This window comes from Triticum aestivum, chromosome 1A (assembly GCF_018294505.1).
Source record: "Triticum aestivum cultivar Chinese Spring chromosome 1A, IWGSC CS RefSeq v2.1, whole genome shotgun sequence".
In the NCBI taxonomy this organism is placed as follows: domain Eukaryota; kingdom Viridiplantae; phylum Streptophyta; class Magnoliopsida; order Poales; family Poaceae; genus Triticum; species Triticum aestivum.
This window is the reverse complement of record NC_057794.1, coordinates 107725787-107742221: the sequence shown is the minus strand read 5'-3', so window position 1 is coordinate 107742221 and position 16435 is coordinate 107725787. Positions and strand designations below refer to the sequence as shown.

The 16435-nt window shown below is 47.4% G+C and overlaps 1 protein-coding gene across 10 annotated transcripts in view; it reads left to right on the top strand.

The window, feature by feature from the left end:
- Positions 1-8756, top strand: part of LOC123039105 (probable E3 ubiquitin-protein ligase RHG1A) — a 9595-nt gene extending 839 nt beyond the window's left edge. Inside the window, exons 1-8 of one of the 10 annotated variants that reach the window (XM_044462424.1) lie at positions 1642-2359; positions 2454-2600; positions 5753-5869; positions 5956-6648; positions 7453-7907; positions 7996-8094; positions 8186-8332; positions 8434-8756. In XM_044462424.1, the coding sequence (XP_044318359.1) occupies positions 5788-5869; positions 5956-6648; positions 7453-7907; positions 7996-8094; positions 8186-8332; positions 8434-8571 (1614 nt within the window). In that variant the 5' untranslated portion in view covers positions 1642-2359; positions 2454-2600; positions 5753-5787 and the 3' untranslated portion in view covers positions 8572-8756. Of the gene's footprint in view, positions 1-893; positions 5870-5955; positions 6649-7452; positions 7908-7995; positions 8095-8185; positions 8333-8433 lie in introns of those variants that run through there. The other 9 variants (XM_044462418.1, XM_044462433.1, XM_044462412.1 and 6 more) reach the window with 9 other exon arrangements.
- Positions 8757-16435: the final 7679 nt, after the last annotated feature.

Here is a 16435-nt window from a genome sequence, read left to right as displayed (position 1 = left end):
CGGTACGATTGGTTGATTCTGCTCCCGGACTGTGCTGAGCTCCTGGGGTCGTGCGATTTAGGCTGGGAGTCAGGGTCGGTCTCCGTGAATGCGCAATGTCCCCCTCTTAATGTGCTGTAATCTCTCTGTCACAGCTCGTTTGGTTCTGTACCCTCTGACTCGTTGATCTCATACAAGCCGGCAACTCTGATCACCTTTGGTTGGTACAGTTGATTTTGCATGATACTTGCTTCAGCCGTCTCCTTGCTCTTGACCCTGTATTTTCACCATGGTACCGTTTATGACCTTTCGGGGAAACAGAACGCTGCCGAAGAACAATATCATGCTTCAGCTTCTGATTCTGGCGATGTGTTACTTCACTACTTGACGTCAGGCCTTCAGTCTGACTTCTGGTTGGTTCAGTGACCCAATTAGAATTAGACCGAGCCTTTAAGATCGGGCTAGTTGTGCCAGGAAAAAAACAAGCTCTGTAAACATGAATGCTCCTAATCTATTCCAACCTCACTACCCAGGCGGCCAGGCTTGTATTGTCTCTTGTTTGTAACTCATCACTGGTTGATGTCAACACATGCTGTGCTGTGAATGGTCAATTGGTCATACTCGCCCAATGGTTGGTTTACACAATTGCATTCCATCCATCTACTTGCTTGTGGTCGTCTCTTTGAACCTTTGCATCTATTATATCCTTGGGTAGGTTGGCCATTATCCACTAAGAAGCACGGATACGGGGGCAAAGATACGCATGCGGGGAGTCCCCGCCAGGGACACGGGATACTGCATTTTCCAGAAACAGCCATTCGGGCGAGTACATTATGAAATAAAATAAAAAATGTCATGTAATATACAGTTAATACAAAATTAATGAGAAATACTGCCCCAATCGGGGAATACAGAGGAAGAGGATACTAAGGATCTACGGCACGAAGACCAGGCCGCCCTTCACTCTCACCTACAAACGATTGGCTACCGGCGGTGGCGCTCCGAGATGCCATCCTACCTAACAGCAAGCAGCCAAGCAGCAATCATTCAACAGTAGCACAAGCATTCAAGGTCAAGCGAGCAGCAGGAACACAAGGATTCAAAGAGCAGCACAACATAGGTAGCAAGCAGCAGCAGATCAGGTATTCAAAGAGCAGCAGCAGCTCAATGGAAGAAAATCAGAAAAAAATATGAAAAGGTTGGAGAGGCTGCCGGGATTGGGAACTTGGTTACCTGCCGTTGGGAGGAGAGGCTGCTGGAGCTGGGTAGCAGTCGCTGGTAGAGTCCAGGCGTCGACGGTGGCAGCAGCGAGTCCAGGAGGCGGCGGTGGCGGCCCATTCGCTGCTGCCTGCGAGGCTGTGGGCAGCTTGTTCTTTTGTGGAGAGCGTGCGTGCGACACCTGCAAAATAGGGTTTGGTATTGGGCTGTAGCTGTTTTTCGGCTGACAGTGTCCCCAATGTATCATGCACGTATCCCAGCCGTGCCCCTGTATTTTTATTTTTTTTAATTCGCAAATTGTGGGATACTGTGGGATACGTGTATCCTGGCGTATCCTCGTATCCTGGTGTGTCAGGACGGCCAATGGGCAAGTTTTGCTGTATCAATCCTTCTTAGATTACCCAGGTACATTATTCAGTTGATGCTGCCAGATAGGATGGCTAGTTGATCATGTTTGACGAGTAAAGTGTATTTTTCACCGTTCTTCTTAGTTCCTACTCTTTCAGTTCATGAAACCTGTATGTATTTGACCTGCCCACTGAAGCCCTTGGAAATTTTCTTGATTCCTACCTAAAAATACATTCATGAAATGAGTTGTTTGTGCTCCCAGTTCGACATCAGGCAACTCTTTTGTTTCTATTTATTTGTTTTTTGCTAGCAGTTTTTTTTTCCTGGATAACAGAAACCGGTAAAAATGTACTCTCAAAACCATCCACACACTATGTAATACGAGCTATCTGAATTTTGATCATTTATGTTTGATTTTTGTTGCTCAAAAATCAGGTCAGCGCTCACAATTTCTTGTATATGTGAGAATGAAGAGTAAGAATGCTGCATCTAAATTTATATAATGGAAATATAGTTTATGCTGTCTCTAAGTGATCACAGAAAAAGATCATGTGATATGTATAACTTGTGCTAGATCTCAGCCTTCAAGTGTACCTTCATCGTGTGATGCTATTACCGTTAGATCATGGAAGGTACTCTTCCATTGTGCCATCGACACTGGTTGTTTATATGTTCCACCCAACAGAGCATACAAGTTGTACAGCCTCGGATTATTCTTAGAGGCAGAAATGCTTTATATGTTAAGAGCACACCACTGATGTCCTTTCCTTTGATGATTATGCATGAAATTCTACATCACTTGCTGCATCTTCAGGTATTTATTTTTGACGTTTTAAGCACCATCTATAAAGTATTTTATATAGTCAGCAATGGCAAACAAACCGTTATTTCTTATGGTGGAAATGCAGGTTAGAGTGAGATTCGGCTTCCAAAATAGCCACATTCTTCAAAGCAGCGATTAAGATTTGTTAGAGTTGGAGTTCAATATTTGGGGCCATGATTCCATTTCGTTGTTTGTTTGACTTCAACTTGGGCAATTGTGGGAATTAGGTTGGGTAAGCAATTGCCGTTTTCTCCAATTATCTGATGACCTGGTACCCAGGTTAGTGAATAGTTTGAGAAATAATATAATTACAGATTTAAGCTGATAACTAAGTTAGAAGCTAGCCTTGTGCTAAACTTTATTCCATGGCTGCCACCGCCTTTTTCGTGGTCACAAACCCTTAACATGGGTACTGCCATTCATACTACCTTGCCTTTAGCTTCGATGTTTTTTTTTTTTGGCCTTTCTTTCTCTAGCTCCTCCAGCTTATTTGCTGTTCCTACTAAGCCTTGAAACAAGGGAAGTTTATTTATTGTGGAGGATGATAGCTTTAGATCCTTCGAAATATTAGTATAGTCAAAAGTCTTGTTTCCCTGTGCGTAAATACCTTTTCATTTGGACTGAGCTACTAATAATATTGCAGGTACTAGTTGATCCTGCGAAGTAAAGGAAAATTTTATTTTCTTTCTTGACTTGATTTACCAAAATCAAGCTCACATTAAGGTCAAACAATCGGGCACATTGGGCTCCTTGATTCATTTTGCGAGTACTATGTGCTGACTGCTGCAGTCAAATGGAAGAGCTCTTCAGTTGACATGTGATTTGAGAACCTATTTAGCCTCAGAAAGAGCATATGCTCAAATCAATGTATTTTGTCCTTAGCGTGAGGGAAGGTGATACCTATCGCAAGATCTTAAGCATACAAGTCAGGCTTTCCAATGCGGTTTCTGGAAGTGGTACCTCTTCTGGGAACTGGAAAATTATACCTAACTGCTGCCACACTTAGCACATAGTATGTTTAGATTACTGTGGTGTGTTCCATGAACTTCATGGACTAAGTACGTTGGTGATGGTATATGAACCAGTGCCCATTGTTAACCTGCATAGAAGGATTTCATGATCACTTGGAGTATTAATTGGAGCAGTGCAAGCATGCACTTCATACAAGAACCATCAATTTGCTTGTCATGGTTTGGATGGTTAATTTACCAATAGATGGGTGTAAAATCTGGAAAAGGAACGTAAGACCTAATGGTTCCTACCAAAGTAGTTGATCTGAAGGTGCTTTTCCAAGAAGAAATCAGCTTAAGACGTAGAACTGGCTGTGGTGAGGGTAGGTGTACCCTTGAAACAAGCTCAGTTATTGTGTTGAGAGAATGTATTTGCAGATAGCCATTTGATGGGAAAATGAAAGGAGAGAAAGGCTAGTCAAACATAAATCAATTGATGTTGGAAACAAGATGCATCTACATATAAGCAGAACAAAAGGGCACACCAGCTTCATGGAGGAACCAATATCACACATATGTTATCTATTTAAATGGGCCATGTTTCTACATGACATGCTATGTCCACTGCCTTGACGATATTTCCGGCTCGTCTGGAGCTGATAGCTAGCATTACCCTTATGTCTTAGACATCCAATTATTTTACATTTTGATAGTATTATGTACACTATCCATCTCTCCCCTTGATGTAGCTCATTATGACATGAGCTCATCTCATGCTATGTAAAGTTTGAATTTTCAGTCAGATAATTCTTATGCTTGCTAGAATGTAAATATGATAACTGTACTATTGGAAGAGTGTTGTCACAAAAAAAATCAGTAATCTCTTTCAACTTCTTTGGCTACTTGTTGTATTATCATTTTTGCAATGCTTGCTGTAGTTTACGCTGTTTGAGATTATTTACCTAGTGCTTGCCAGAGGTTTGGGTGTTATCTTTCTTACCTGTCATGGCAAAATGTATATCAGAAAGCTGTTTTTCTTGCTTCTTACTCAAAAGTACAGGAAATTTGTTTGTGACACAATCCTAATGCTATCCATTGTATATATACTGATATCATGTGCTCTATCACTTCGTTAAAAGACAAATGTGGTCCTCATATGCTACTTATCCTGTGTGAAGTTGGAAATATAATCATATGAAATTGTAAACATAGTGCAAATAGTTGTTTTTGACCTTTTGGTATGAAGTCAAAATATCTTCAACCAGGTGTGTTTACATTCCAAAAAACAAACAGACATGCTTTAATAATTTGCTCACAAATAATCACTAAAATATACTCCCTCCGTTCCACAATACATGCCTTCCATTTGTCAAAATATAGATGTATCTAGACGTGCTTTAGTATATAGGTACATTCATTTTTGGACAAATGGAAGTCAAGTATTTTGGAATGGAGGGAGTACATGCATGCGAGCAACATTTTCTTAAAGTTATCACTTTAACTGACTGCACTTTGTTTCATTTCAAGTTTCTATCCTCCCACCATCTTTCATTATCTTTGAATGCAACCAAAATTCTACCATGGCTGCAAGTAAAATTTCTGTGGAACTTTGACATGGATTGTAGATGTAATATTATATGTAAGATGGATAGTCTGCAGCTGGAGCAGCATTATCAGCATCATATGGATATACTGCAAATTAGTTCTAAAAATATGCCAATCATTCAGATGCCATTAATATAAAGTTCAAAAGATGAAACTTCAGATTGTTTTAACCAGTCATGTAGTCTGTTGTGATTTTCTTGCCCCTGGTGCTGCCACGACCTTGGCTGTCATTATACTCTGATACTTAACTTGAGTAACAGTGCAGTTTTTTGAGCAGTAACTGTACCTTAACTGATTGGTATGCAAAACCATTGATATTGCTTTCTCTGGTTTAAAAACACAATTCATATTTTGTTGTCAAAATTTGCTCTGGCTTTATCATCTCAGCAGTTTGAGTTCTTTTGCTTTGGCTTCTGATGTTTTCAGCCACATTGAATAGAGAAAATTAGCTCAGTACAGTTTCAAGGCCATATAAATGGGAAACTATCGACTAGTATAAGGATGACATGTGGTATCTGAGGACATGTCATTAGTTATATATTGGATATATGGATTGTATTTTCCAACTCAGTGATCCCTGTGATGGTACTGAGCTATAATGTCCAATTAAGTAACTGCATTGCCATTTGATGAATCATTTGGCTTTGATTATCTCAGATCCGTGTGACTCTAATCTTACTTCCCACAGTTCTAAGGTCTGAAATGCTTGTATTTTGTCCCTTAAGTTTATGCATTTGTGATGCTTCATGCACTCACTTATAAATGTTATCCCATTTGCAGCTGCAACTTGTTTAACCGAAGTACTAATACTGTGCCTCAAAATTTCCAGATTAAGCAAACATCTGATCAGACTGTACATGAGTCATGGCTGGGCATCATTATCACAATTCCCAGATTTCAAGAATGGATCGTACGAACCAGCCACGTAATGAACCTCCGCCTTTTGGTACATGGACTTAACTAGCACACTGCTTTTTTATTCATGTATCCCAGTTTTGGTGAACTCATTTAGTTGCACCCTGTTTATCTCAGGTCAAAAGTTATTTATGCATCCTAGAGGTGATGCACCTAATGGAGCGGGACCATCAGGTTATGGGGTTACAACTGTGAGATCTAATGAACTTCCATCCTCAAGCTACGCCGGTCAGTCTTATGGTCAGCAGATGGGAGCCCCTGGAACCTTGCATGCTTCCCATGCTGGTTATCCTCCTGCTGGAAGCTCTAGTAGCAGCTATGCACCATACAATACTCAACACGTGCCTTCTTTAAGCTATCCGAATAGATCGGAGGATAGTTTTATTCCTGGAGTCCATGTGGATGACAGAAGGGTTGCACCGAAGCGGAGAAATCCCATCACTCATCCTGTGGATGGTGTAAGTGCTGGAGGCTATTATCCTGGCAGTTCTTCCAATAATCAGTTCTCTGGTTACGTGCCCCTGAATCCTGTTCCTACTCGTGAAACTTGCCCTCCACAAATAAGTTCAAACATGGGTTCCAGCCACTGGAACGATCATCAGTTTCTTAATCATGAAGGATCTCAGAGGAATGTGAGGGGACGCCATGATCATAGTTCTATCCATTCGGAATATAATTCATCTACAGCTTGCCCATCAAGCAGTGTTCATGTGCCACCATACCATCCAAATGCAAATGCTCCTTTTGGAAGTGCACCAGTACAGCGGGAAAGAGCTCCTTTATCTCTACCTCCCAGAATTGTTCCTCCAGGTTAGTTTCAACTTCTGCTGTTCAAGCCCTATAGCCATGCTTCTAATCTGATGTGTTTTCATATTGTTCTACTTCTGCTAAGATTTGGTACAAACTTTTGGGTAGTCAGGTGAAATGATCATATCTTACATGTTTGGACAGAATAGCTCTTTGTATACATGATATACTCCCTCTGTAAAGTAATATAAGACGTTTATAGATCACTAAACTGGTGATCTAAACGTCTTATATTACTTTACAGAGGGAGTAACATTTACAAAAATAGACACGAGGGAGGAAAAGCCTTCTCTGTGTATTCTAATTCCTAAGTTGGAGGTGAGAAATACTGGTTTATTCATCCCACAGGGATCACACCCAGGGAAGCTTAGAGCGCACACAGTGGCCCCACACCACTGAGCTTATTGCTCAGTTCTCAGACTTGTGCCATACCACTAGTTTCAAGCATAGGACTTTCACCAGTTAATACCTACTCCCTCCGTTCCAAAAACTTTATTCCAGTTTAATTGTAATATGGGTTGGTGGTATCCGAAGGGGAGCCTTGGCGCAGTGGTAAAGCTGCTGCCTTGTGACCATGAGGTCATGGGTTCAAGTCCTGGAAACAGCCTCTTACAGAAATGTAGGGAAAGGCTGCGTACTATAGACCCAAAGTGGTCGGACCCTTCCCTGGACCCTGCGCAAGCGGGAGCTACATGCACCAGGTTGCCCTTTTTTTTTTATGGGTTGGTGGTATCCCATTCTCTTGGAATTTGACACTAGTAAAGATTGTCATCAAAGAAGCTAAGAATTTTTTATATCATTTTCCAGGGACAGATGGAAGCACTGGCATAGCATTCAGAGAGAGGCCATTCTATCCTGCTCCACAGAGCACCAACATAAGTGCTCCTGTGCCAACACTTCCTGGTTCTTCTGACGTTGCACCATTTGCTCACATTGGATACACTCCTAGACCAGTTCATCACAACGCTGGCCACAATTATCCACCGCCAGCTTTTACAACTTCTTCCAACTCTGGAGCAGTTCGGTGTGAGCCTGCTAACCCTCGCTATCAACCTTCCATGACCAGCTATCCTCCTGCTACTGCTGCAGCATCATCAAGTGTCCAGCCATTACATGCCGAAGCTGCTGCATCTTTTAGACAGCCTAGGCACGTCTCTGTAGGGCATGGTGGTAGTACAAGGAGTAGAAGGATGAGGGATTCCTATCATTGTTTTCATCCTTTGATGATTGAGGAGAATAACCTAGGAAGATCGGCAGCTGAGGTAGTTATATGTTTAGTTTTTCTTGTAATTGTTCCAACATTCTATACATTTTGAACTTGCATCTAATTTAGTTACACTCTCTTTGAAGCGTTTTATGATGCTGGACCAGTTGGTCATCCATGAGTCTAGAGAAGCATTAGATCCTCACTGGGACATGAGACTGGACATTGATGACATGAGCTATGAGGTAAGGAGAAAAATAGTTTAGGCTCTTCTTACCGCCTACAGCTGCATCAACATGTTGAACAAATGTAAACTTTTGATATTGTCATGTACAGGAGCTCCTGGCGTTGGAAGAACGAATTGGCAATGTAAACACTGGCCTGGCTGACGAAAAAATCTCAGGCTGCGTGATGGAGCTAGCCTGTCGTAATTCTGCCCGTACACAGAATGATCAAGACAAGGAAAGATGCATAATTTGCCTGGTAAGATGACACTACTATGTGGAATCATAATTGCCAACAATCTTGTTGCACTGTATTCCTGGTTTGGTAAGTTTGTTCTCATCCGCATGCGCTTGCTGTAGGAGGAATACAAGCACAAGGACTCCCTTGGGAAGCTGAAATGTGGGCATGACTTCCATGCGGGCTGCATCAAGAAGTGGCTGGAGGTGAAGAACGCCTGCCCGGTTTGTAAAGCCGACGCCGCAAATGAAACCACTTGAGGGACCAAGTAGTGCGCCCCTCCACATTTATCATAGTTCAGGAATTTCAGTTATATCTGCTCATTGTGCCGCTCAAGTTGGCTGTGTAAATAATAATTAAAGTCCTAAAGTTAGGATTCTTTTGTGAACTCAAAACATCGTGCCCGATGTAAGTATGAATCTTTAAGCAAGTTATGGATTAATTATCCAAAGCCTCTGATCCCCAGTAATTACCTACTCGCAAGATGTCCCTCCTTTTGCTGTTGACGTCTCGAGTTTCTTCTCATGATTGAGCAGCCGGCCGTTAGGAGGTTGTTGTCCTGCCAGCTTCGCCTCAGCTAGCAAACGGGACGGTTGGGTGTTCGGAATCAGTGATATTACGTCCGAGCTCATCGGGTGGCTTGCTTCTAATTTCTTCATGCCTTGCATGGGTGATGGGTGCACCACCCTCCTGACCCAGATGGTTGGGTCCGGTGCTAGCATCATCTGCAAGGTGGTGAACTCATGTGGTGGTGGCCATGGCATGTGATCAGACGGCCCAAAGGATGTCCTCACGTGAGAGCCGTGAGATAATGGCTCGCCTTACAGCTTCGGCTGAGTGCGATCTTCCAGCCAACGATGGATCGATCGCTGCCCCATAAGCAGTCGTTATGTCCCCTCGGGGATTCATCTCAATAATATATCTCGAGAAGACGAGATCCCAACCCTTCATTTTGAATATTGCACATTTCTGTTTTTTTTTCAGGATTGAATCCTGCACGCTTTTCCTATGGGTTAATTACATTATACTCCCTCTGTTCCAAAATAAGTGTCTCAACTTTGTATTAACTTTAGTACAAAATTACATTAAGCTTGATGCACTCATTTTAGGATGGAAGGAGTATTAACTACTTAAAACTTACTCTGTCTGTTCGCGGTTGCTAAGGAGGTGAAGCCTGTTCGAGGGTATGCATGCTTTCTGTCATGTTTCGTATGTTGTTTGTTCGTCTGCATTTACCCGTAGCGTAAATTAAACTAGCCCGTGCTTGCGTTTAGAAAAACGGCCAATTTAAACGTTCCTGGCGACCTGACTGAGCAGTGCTTTAAATTTTACGTGGATCAGTTTCTTCACACGAGCCAGGCAACCAAACAACTCAGATTTAGCACCTTACAACTTGGTTGGGCTTAATGCAGCCCACCAAACATGCTAGATGTGCTACATACTATGCAAATTAAGCACAAAAATATGCAAAGACAGGTAAAGAAACACTAACGTAGGAAAAGACGGACGGAGCAAATGGGATTAAGAGAATCCACTGCAGTTTTTTAGAACGAAGGCTCAAGAAGAGCCCGGTTTTGAATTAACAAAGCCATCAACCGGTCAGGATTACAAGATCACCAACTTACAAGGAAAAGCAAATAGAAACGAGCGGCTGATACAAGGAGCAAAGCGAAACGCACTCAAAGACAGCAACGATAGCAAGCAGAGGAACGACCTGCTGCAGCAATCACCCTACAGGACGACCTACACCAACAGGACTAACTACGGACTTGAGAGGATGCACCACCGCGCAAGCTTCGTGATCGTAGCCAAACTCGAAGACAGTAATGGACCGAAACTCCTCTAGAACTGCCACTGCAAAGGGCCCCTGCCCTCTCATCCTGGCTCGAAGGATGCCGCACCGGCAGCCGGCAGCTCGGTTCACCCTAGAACCCAGAAGGAAGACGTCCAAGCCGCGCATGAAGAAGGAACTAGGAGCAGACCTGCAAGCTCAGAGCACACCACTCCGAGCACCGTCATCATCTGCGGTTAAGCCACACCGAAGGGCAAGAGCTGTCGGCCACAATGGCAGCAACAAGGGTAACAGCGATGAGCCACTGAAGAGAAGACATTGAAGCGCAGAGCCAAGCTGCCACCCGGCTCCATCACACCCCACCCGACTCTCTCGCCGCCCTTACGATCCCCGGACTGCACCTCCAAGAAGGAACACGACACAGATGTGTCGTTGCCGCCCGAATCAGGGGACCTAGGCTTTCATCTAGCAGGGGACGGAATGAGGGGGAGAAGGATCCACACCACAACCTTCAAGGAGGGGAACGGCGCCCAGGGCGTCGCGTACAATGTGGCTGCGCCTTCCAGGGGTTTTCCCCGGATCCAACCCCACTCGACGAGATCCGCGATGCCGGCGCCCGGAAGAACGACCTAAGCCACCGGGACCCAGATCCGGCGATGGAAGGAGCAGATCGGGGCAGAGAGGATGGGATGCATCTAGCGGCGGCAACCGCGCGAGGGTGGCCGCACACCAACGACCGGGACCGACGCCTCCTCGTCCCTCTCGAGACCGAGGGAGGCGCCTCACGAGCTCCGGCAGGAATGGCCCGCCGCCAGGGCCACCCCGCGCTCTCCGCCCGGGGCCGCTGCCCCGGATGCCGAGGCCCTCCACGAAACGTGGAGCCGCCGGATCCCTCGCCGCCACCTTCATTGGTGTCGAGTGCACGCCGGCGCACACCTCTGGCGACGGCGGCGGCGGTTAGTGTCGTGGTTCTAACTCTGACAGTGAGGTAGGGGGGTATGTATGGAGAGGCTAGGTCTCAGCTATGGAGAAGTTGTAAATACACCAGGATGTACGAGTTCAGGCCCTTCGCGGAGGAAGTAACAGCCCTACGTCTCGGTGCCCGGAGGCAGTCGACTGGATTATGTGTGTATGAATTACAGGGGTGCCAACCCCTGCTACTGAGGAGGGGGGTGGCTTATATAGAGTTTGCCAGACCCCTCCGGTCCTCAGTAACGCAGGGTTAAAATACATTAAGACTGGGCGTTACTGGTAACGTCCCTAATAAAGTGCTATGATGACCATAAAGACTACTTAATGGCCGACCGTTTGCTTGCGGAGTGGCTTTAGATCTCCTGTCAGTCGAGTGGTTGGCATCGTAGTCGAGTGGTAGCCTCCTGGTCGAGTGTCTTAAATCTGTCGAGTGGGATACCTTCAAGTCGATTGAAAGGTGACTTCTTCCAGGGATGTCCTTGGGTAGGGCTCCTTAGGACATGTCCATGCCCCCACCCTAGGTACATAGCTTCATCATTAGCCCCCGAATGGATCGAGGTTCGAGTGAGGAAGGAGTTGGGGGTCCTTCCGACTGGTTCTTAGCGTTATACGAACGTCTTGTGCTGGATCAATCGTCACGGATGACGTTGTCAACTTCTTTCGGTCACCTTGATCCATTCTTGGTCTCTCGTCGAGTGGATTTCCTTACTTGTGGAATACCGAGTGCCGGCACGAGCGGGCTCTTCAGTTTGATGAGTTGTTCTGCAGCCCACGGATTCTGCGGGGTTCGAATTTCGGGAAGCGAGATGGACGGGGGCGGCCGAAGTAATCGGACGGGATAGGATGGAAGCTCCTCGATCTCCGAGCCACCTTTTTCGCCACGTACCGCGCGCGCCTATTGCGGGATTTGACGGGATCTCCTGGGCCTACCGGTCAGCCACTCGGAAGCGGCTCCTTATAAGTTGCCGGCTCGGGGCTCCCCAACAGTGTGCTCTCGCCTTTCCTTCTCCCCCCGCAAGGTCCTCCGCCACCTCCGCTCTCACCCTAGCGCCGTAGGTCCGTTCGAGCCTCGCCGGCGACGATGGTAAAGGACAAGACGTCGGCTTTGGAGCGCGTGAAGAAGGCGGCGGTGCAGGGGAAGGGGAAGAAGTCCGCTCGGGGCGGATCTTCCTCGAGGACCGCCCTGCCCAGGGATTGGATCCAGGGCGACTGGATGCCCTCGGTGATTCGGCAGGAAGATCTTGATGACATGGTCGAGGGGGGAGTCATTCCCCACGAAGCTGCGCGTCTCCCCGGGGGAGAAGTCGAACCCCAACCTCGTGACGGTGAGTGCGTCCTCCTCGCCACCCATATCGATCGCGGATTTTCTCTACCTCCTCATCCTTTTTTCCGAAGCTTTTTGAACTTCTTCGGAGCGCAGCTCCACCATTTCACTCCCAATTCCATCGTGTATCTTGCGGCTTTCGTTTCCTTGTGCGAAAGTTTCTTGGGTTGCCGCCCTCATTGGGGACTCTTTAAACACATCTTCACTTGCCGTTCCCAATCGGTAAAGAAAGCCAAGTCGAGTGACGAACGGACGCAAGTGATCCAGCTATGCGGGGGCCTGGCGATCCAGATGAGGGGCAAAAGTTCTTTTCCATCTATCACTTTCCCCGAGTCGGTCCATGGTTGGCAGTCGACCTGGTTTTATTGCCAAGACCAGGTGACCCCAGGACAGTCGACTGGTCTTCCCCCTTTCTCTCTGGACCGAGCTCAAAAGCCTGCCTCTCTGAAAGTGCTACCGGAGGAAAAGGCACAGGTCAAGGTGCTGGTTGGTCGAGTGGTTCAGCTTGTCCGAGACGGTGTGACCGGCATGGATTTGCTGGAGGTCTTCCTTCGGAGGCGCATCCAACCGCTTCAGGCTCGTGACCATCCTATGTGGCTGTACTCGGGCCTCGACGACACCACTCGGGTTCACCCAGAGGAGGTCATCGATGAGATGCTGGAAGGGTGGCTGTCGAGTATCACAGGGAACAAAGACAACCCCCGAGGAGCCAGGAGGGTTGTCCCGCTTGACAGTACATACGAGGTGGACCAGGTCTGACCTTGTGTCCCCGACCGAGATCTTGCTTTCTTCATTTGCTCTCTTTGAATCGGTCTACTGACTTTCGACTTGTCTGCTATTCTCCAGGCAACTACAGAGATGTACTCGACACCCAACGGAGCACAGGGGCAGGCCGAGGAAGGGGAGGCAAGCGGAGGCGAAAGCGGAGACGAATAGGAGGAGTGGGAGTCTGACGGTGAAGGAGAGGGAGATGACGGCGTCGACTCCAGCGAAGAGGAGGAGGAGGAAGCTGGACCTCCCCGCTCGGAAGGGCGATCCAAGCTTACACACGACCCTGCGCGGGAACGTGGTAAGGCGACTGCTCCCGTTGGGCAGTCGTCGAAGCGCCCTCGGACCTTTTCTCCAGCGCCGACTGAAAAAGCTCCCAAGCACCCCCGCGCGGCGCCGTCCAAGCCACCCAAGGCTCTGCCCAAGATGAGGATGACTGTCCCCACCATTTCTGGGTAATGATAGAACTTGTTCTCCTTTGTCGACCGTGGACGAATCCTCGGTCGATCCACTGAGCCGACTGACGGTCTTTCAAAATTTGCAGTGCTGCTACTTCTGAGATCTCCGCCAAGGACGATGATCAAGAGATGGAAGATGCTGTTACTTCCAACCCTGGTATGATTACTGATGTTCTGCCTTGAATCGACTGATGATTTCTTATAACTCTGGTCGATTGAATTTTTCTCGTAGCTCCTCCTCATGTTATTAGCCTTCCTGACGACGAAGACGAAGCGCCGCTGAGAGTGAGGCGGAACAGGAAAGCGTCGACTGGCGAGACTCCACAATCCACTCCGGCGCCTGAGGCCGCAGCTCGAGACGGTGGCGATACCACCCGGGCTTCTGTGACTTTCGCCAATCCTCTGGCGAGTGCGCGTCCCTCGACGTCGACCGTAAACCTGCCTTCGCTCTTCGCCACACACCACGTCCCTGAGGACCAAGTGGGTGCAGCTAAGGAAGCTATACGCCAGGCAGGCATCATGATGGAGCAGGTCAAGGTGGTTCGAGAAGCCAGCCAAGCGGCCTATGATGCGAGTTCAGCTCTTCAGAGTAACGTCCAGGTCAGTCGATTCACTGCTTGTTCTGTTGGGGTATGCTGTCTGAAGAATCTCTTTTCCGAAGATCTTTTAAATCTGTACACCCACTGGGTGTTTCTGTTAAGTTTTTTGGTTGAGTGGGGGCACGCTGAGTGCACCCACTGGGTGTAGTCCCTGAGACTACGATGGACTGCTGGCAGTCGACTGTAGTCTTTATATTGCGTTGCGCGGTTTTACTCCTTCACTCGGTCTGGCCAGGCCATGTCGAATGAAACTGTATCCTGTCGACTGCGGGCAGTCGATTTTTTTTCAAAACCAGTGGGGGCACGCTGAGTGCACCCACTGGGTGTAGTCCCCGAGACTACTGTTGAATGTTTTTGATTCAGCTGTAGTCTTAGAAACGTCATCATTGTCTCTTGGTTACTCGGAAGCAACTTATCTTGGACCTCTTGTCGACTGACTTTTGCAGAAATCCTGTGAACTTGTGGCTCTCTACACTGAGTTGGAGAACAAACAGCTCCAGCTCGACCTTGACTTGAAGCTCGCTCAACAGAACCTGCAGAAGGCGCGAGACGAAGCAAAAGGTATGGCTGGCGAGGTTTCTCATTCTTGACGAGTGACTTCCCTTTCTTGCCCATTCTTGATGTTGAGTTCACTCGACGTTCTGTAGATGAACTGGAGGAAGCTCTGAAGAAGAAGGATCAAGATCTTGCCGAAGCACAAAAGGAGGCCTCGAGCAAAACGAAGCTTGCAGAAGAGAAACTGGCTTCGGTCGGAACTCTTGAACAGGAGAACTCCAGACTGAAAACTGCTCTCCAAACAGCTAATCGAGAGGTCGGTCGACTAAAGAAAGAAAAGATGGTTCTGCACGACAAGGCGGGTGAGCTGGCGGGGAAGGTAAACGATCTGGAGGCTTATCTCGGTGGACTCTCCAAGAAGCTGTTCGTCATGCTCGAAGGTAATTATTCCGACCCGGCTGTCTTGCAGTTACCAAGCCCGCGCAAGGCCACTGTTTTATTCTTGAATCATGTTTGCAGAATTCTGCCAGAGCTTCGAAGAGGAAACCAGTCGAGTGGAGCCAGGCTTGGATCCCGCCAATTCTCTCGTGAAGGACGAGGCTACTATGAACGTGCTCCGACTGGAGTCTCGTGTTGCCAGCGTTGTTGACTATCTTGCTCGGCTGAAGGTTGCGATGTCGCGGATCGACACATCACTCTGGCCTGGAACGATGCTTCAGAACGACCTCGAGTCCCTGATGGTTCGAATGGATGAAGTCCTGGGTCGAGTGGCAGAATGGAAGAAATCTTCTGCCAGATGTGGTGTTGATGTTGCTCTGTCTCTGGTCCGCGTCCATTGCAAGGAGGCGCGAGAAGAAAAGCCGGCCGCCATCCAAGTTGCCAATACCAGGAAGCACAGCTTTCAAGGCTTCATGGAGACTTTCATTGCTGCTGCTACTCGTATTGCAGACGGGATCGACTTGGACGAGTTCGTCGCCCCTTCCAGTCCTCCTCTTGAGGAATGAAAAACTTTTATGCTTCACTTTAAATTTGCCTCGGAATGCCGAGTGGATTCTGTAACCGTTAAACTCTGTCGAGCTGAGAGCTCGAGTACTTTGACCTGAGGTCCTGGACCTTTGGGTTTTATCCGAACTTGATTTATCGTTGAGTATCTTCGGGAATTATCTGCTGAGTGGAACTTAGCCTTCACTCGAAATAACTTCGTATTTGTGGTGCAGCTCCGAAGGAAAAGGTAACAGTCAATTCGCATCTTGATGTCCTTGTGGATTGGGATGTGTTCCGAACTTAGGCGAGCACTGGGATGCAGTTAAGCCCCCGAGTGGGAGGTTTGCTTTCCACTCGGTGGGATTTTTGAACACTTAGGCGAGCGCTGAGCTGCAGCTAAGCCCCCGGGTCGGAGGTTTGCTCTCCACTCGGTAGGATTTTCAAACACTTAGGCGAGCACTGCGCTGCAGCTAAGCCTCCGAGTGGGAGGTTTGCTCTCCACTCGGTAGGATTTTCAAACACTTAGGCGAGCACTGGGTTGCAGCTAAGCCTCCGAGTGGGAGGTTTGCTCTCCACTCGGTAGGATTTTCAAACACTTAGGTGAGCACTTGGCTGCAGCTAAGCCTCCGAGTGGGAGTCTGGCTCACCACTCGGTAGGGTTTTCAAATACTTAGGCGAGTACTTGGACTGCAGCTAAGCCCCCGAGTGGGAGGTTTGCTCTCCACTCGGTAG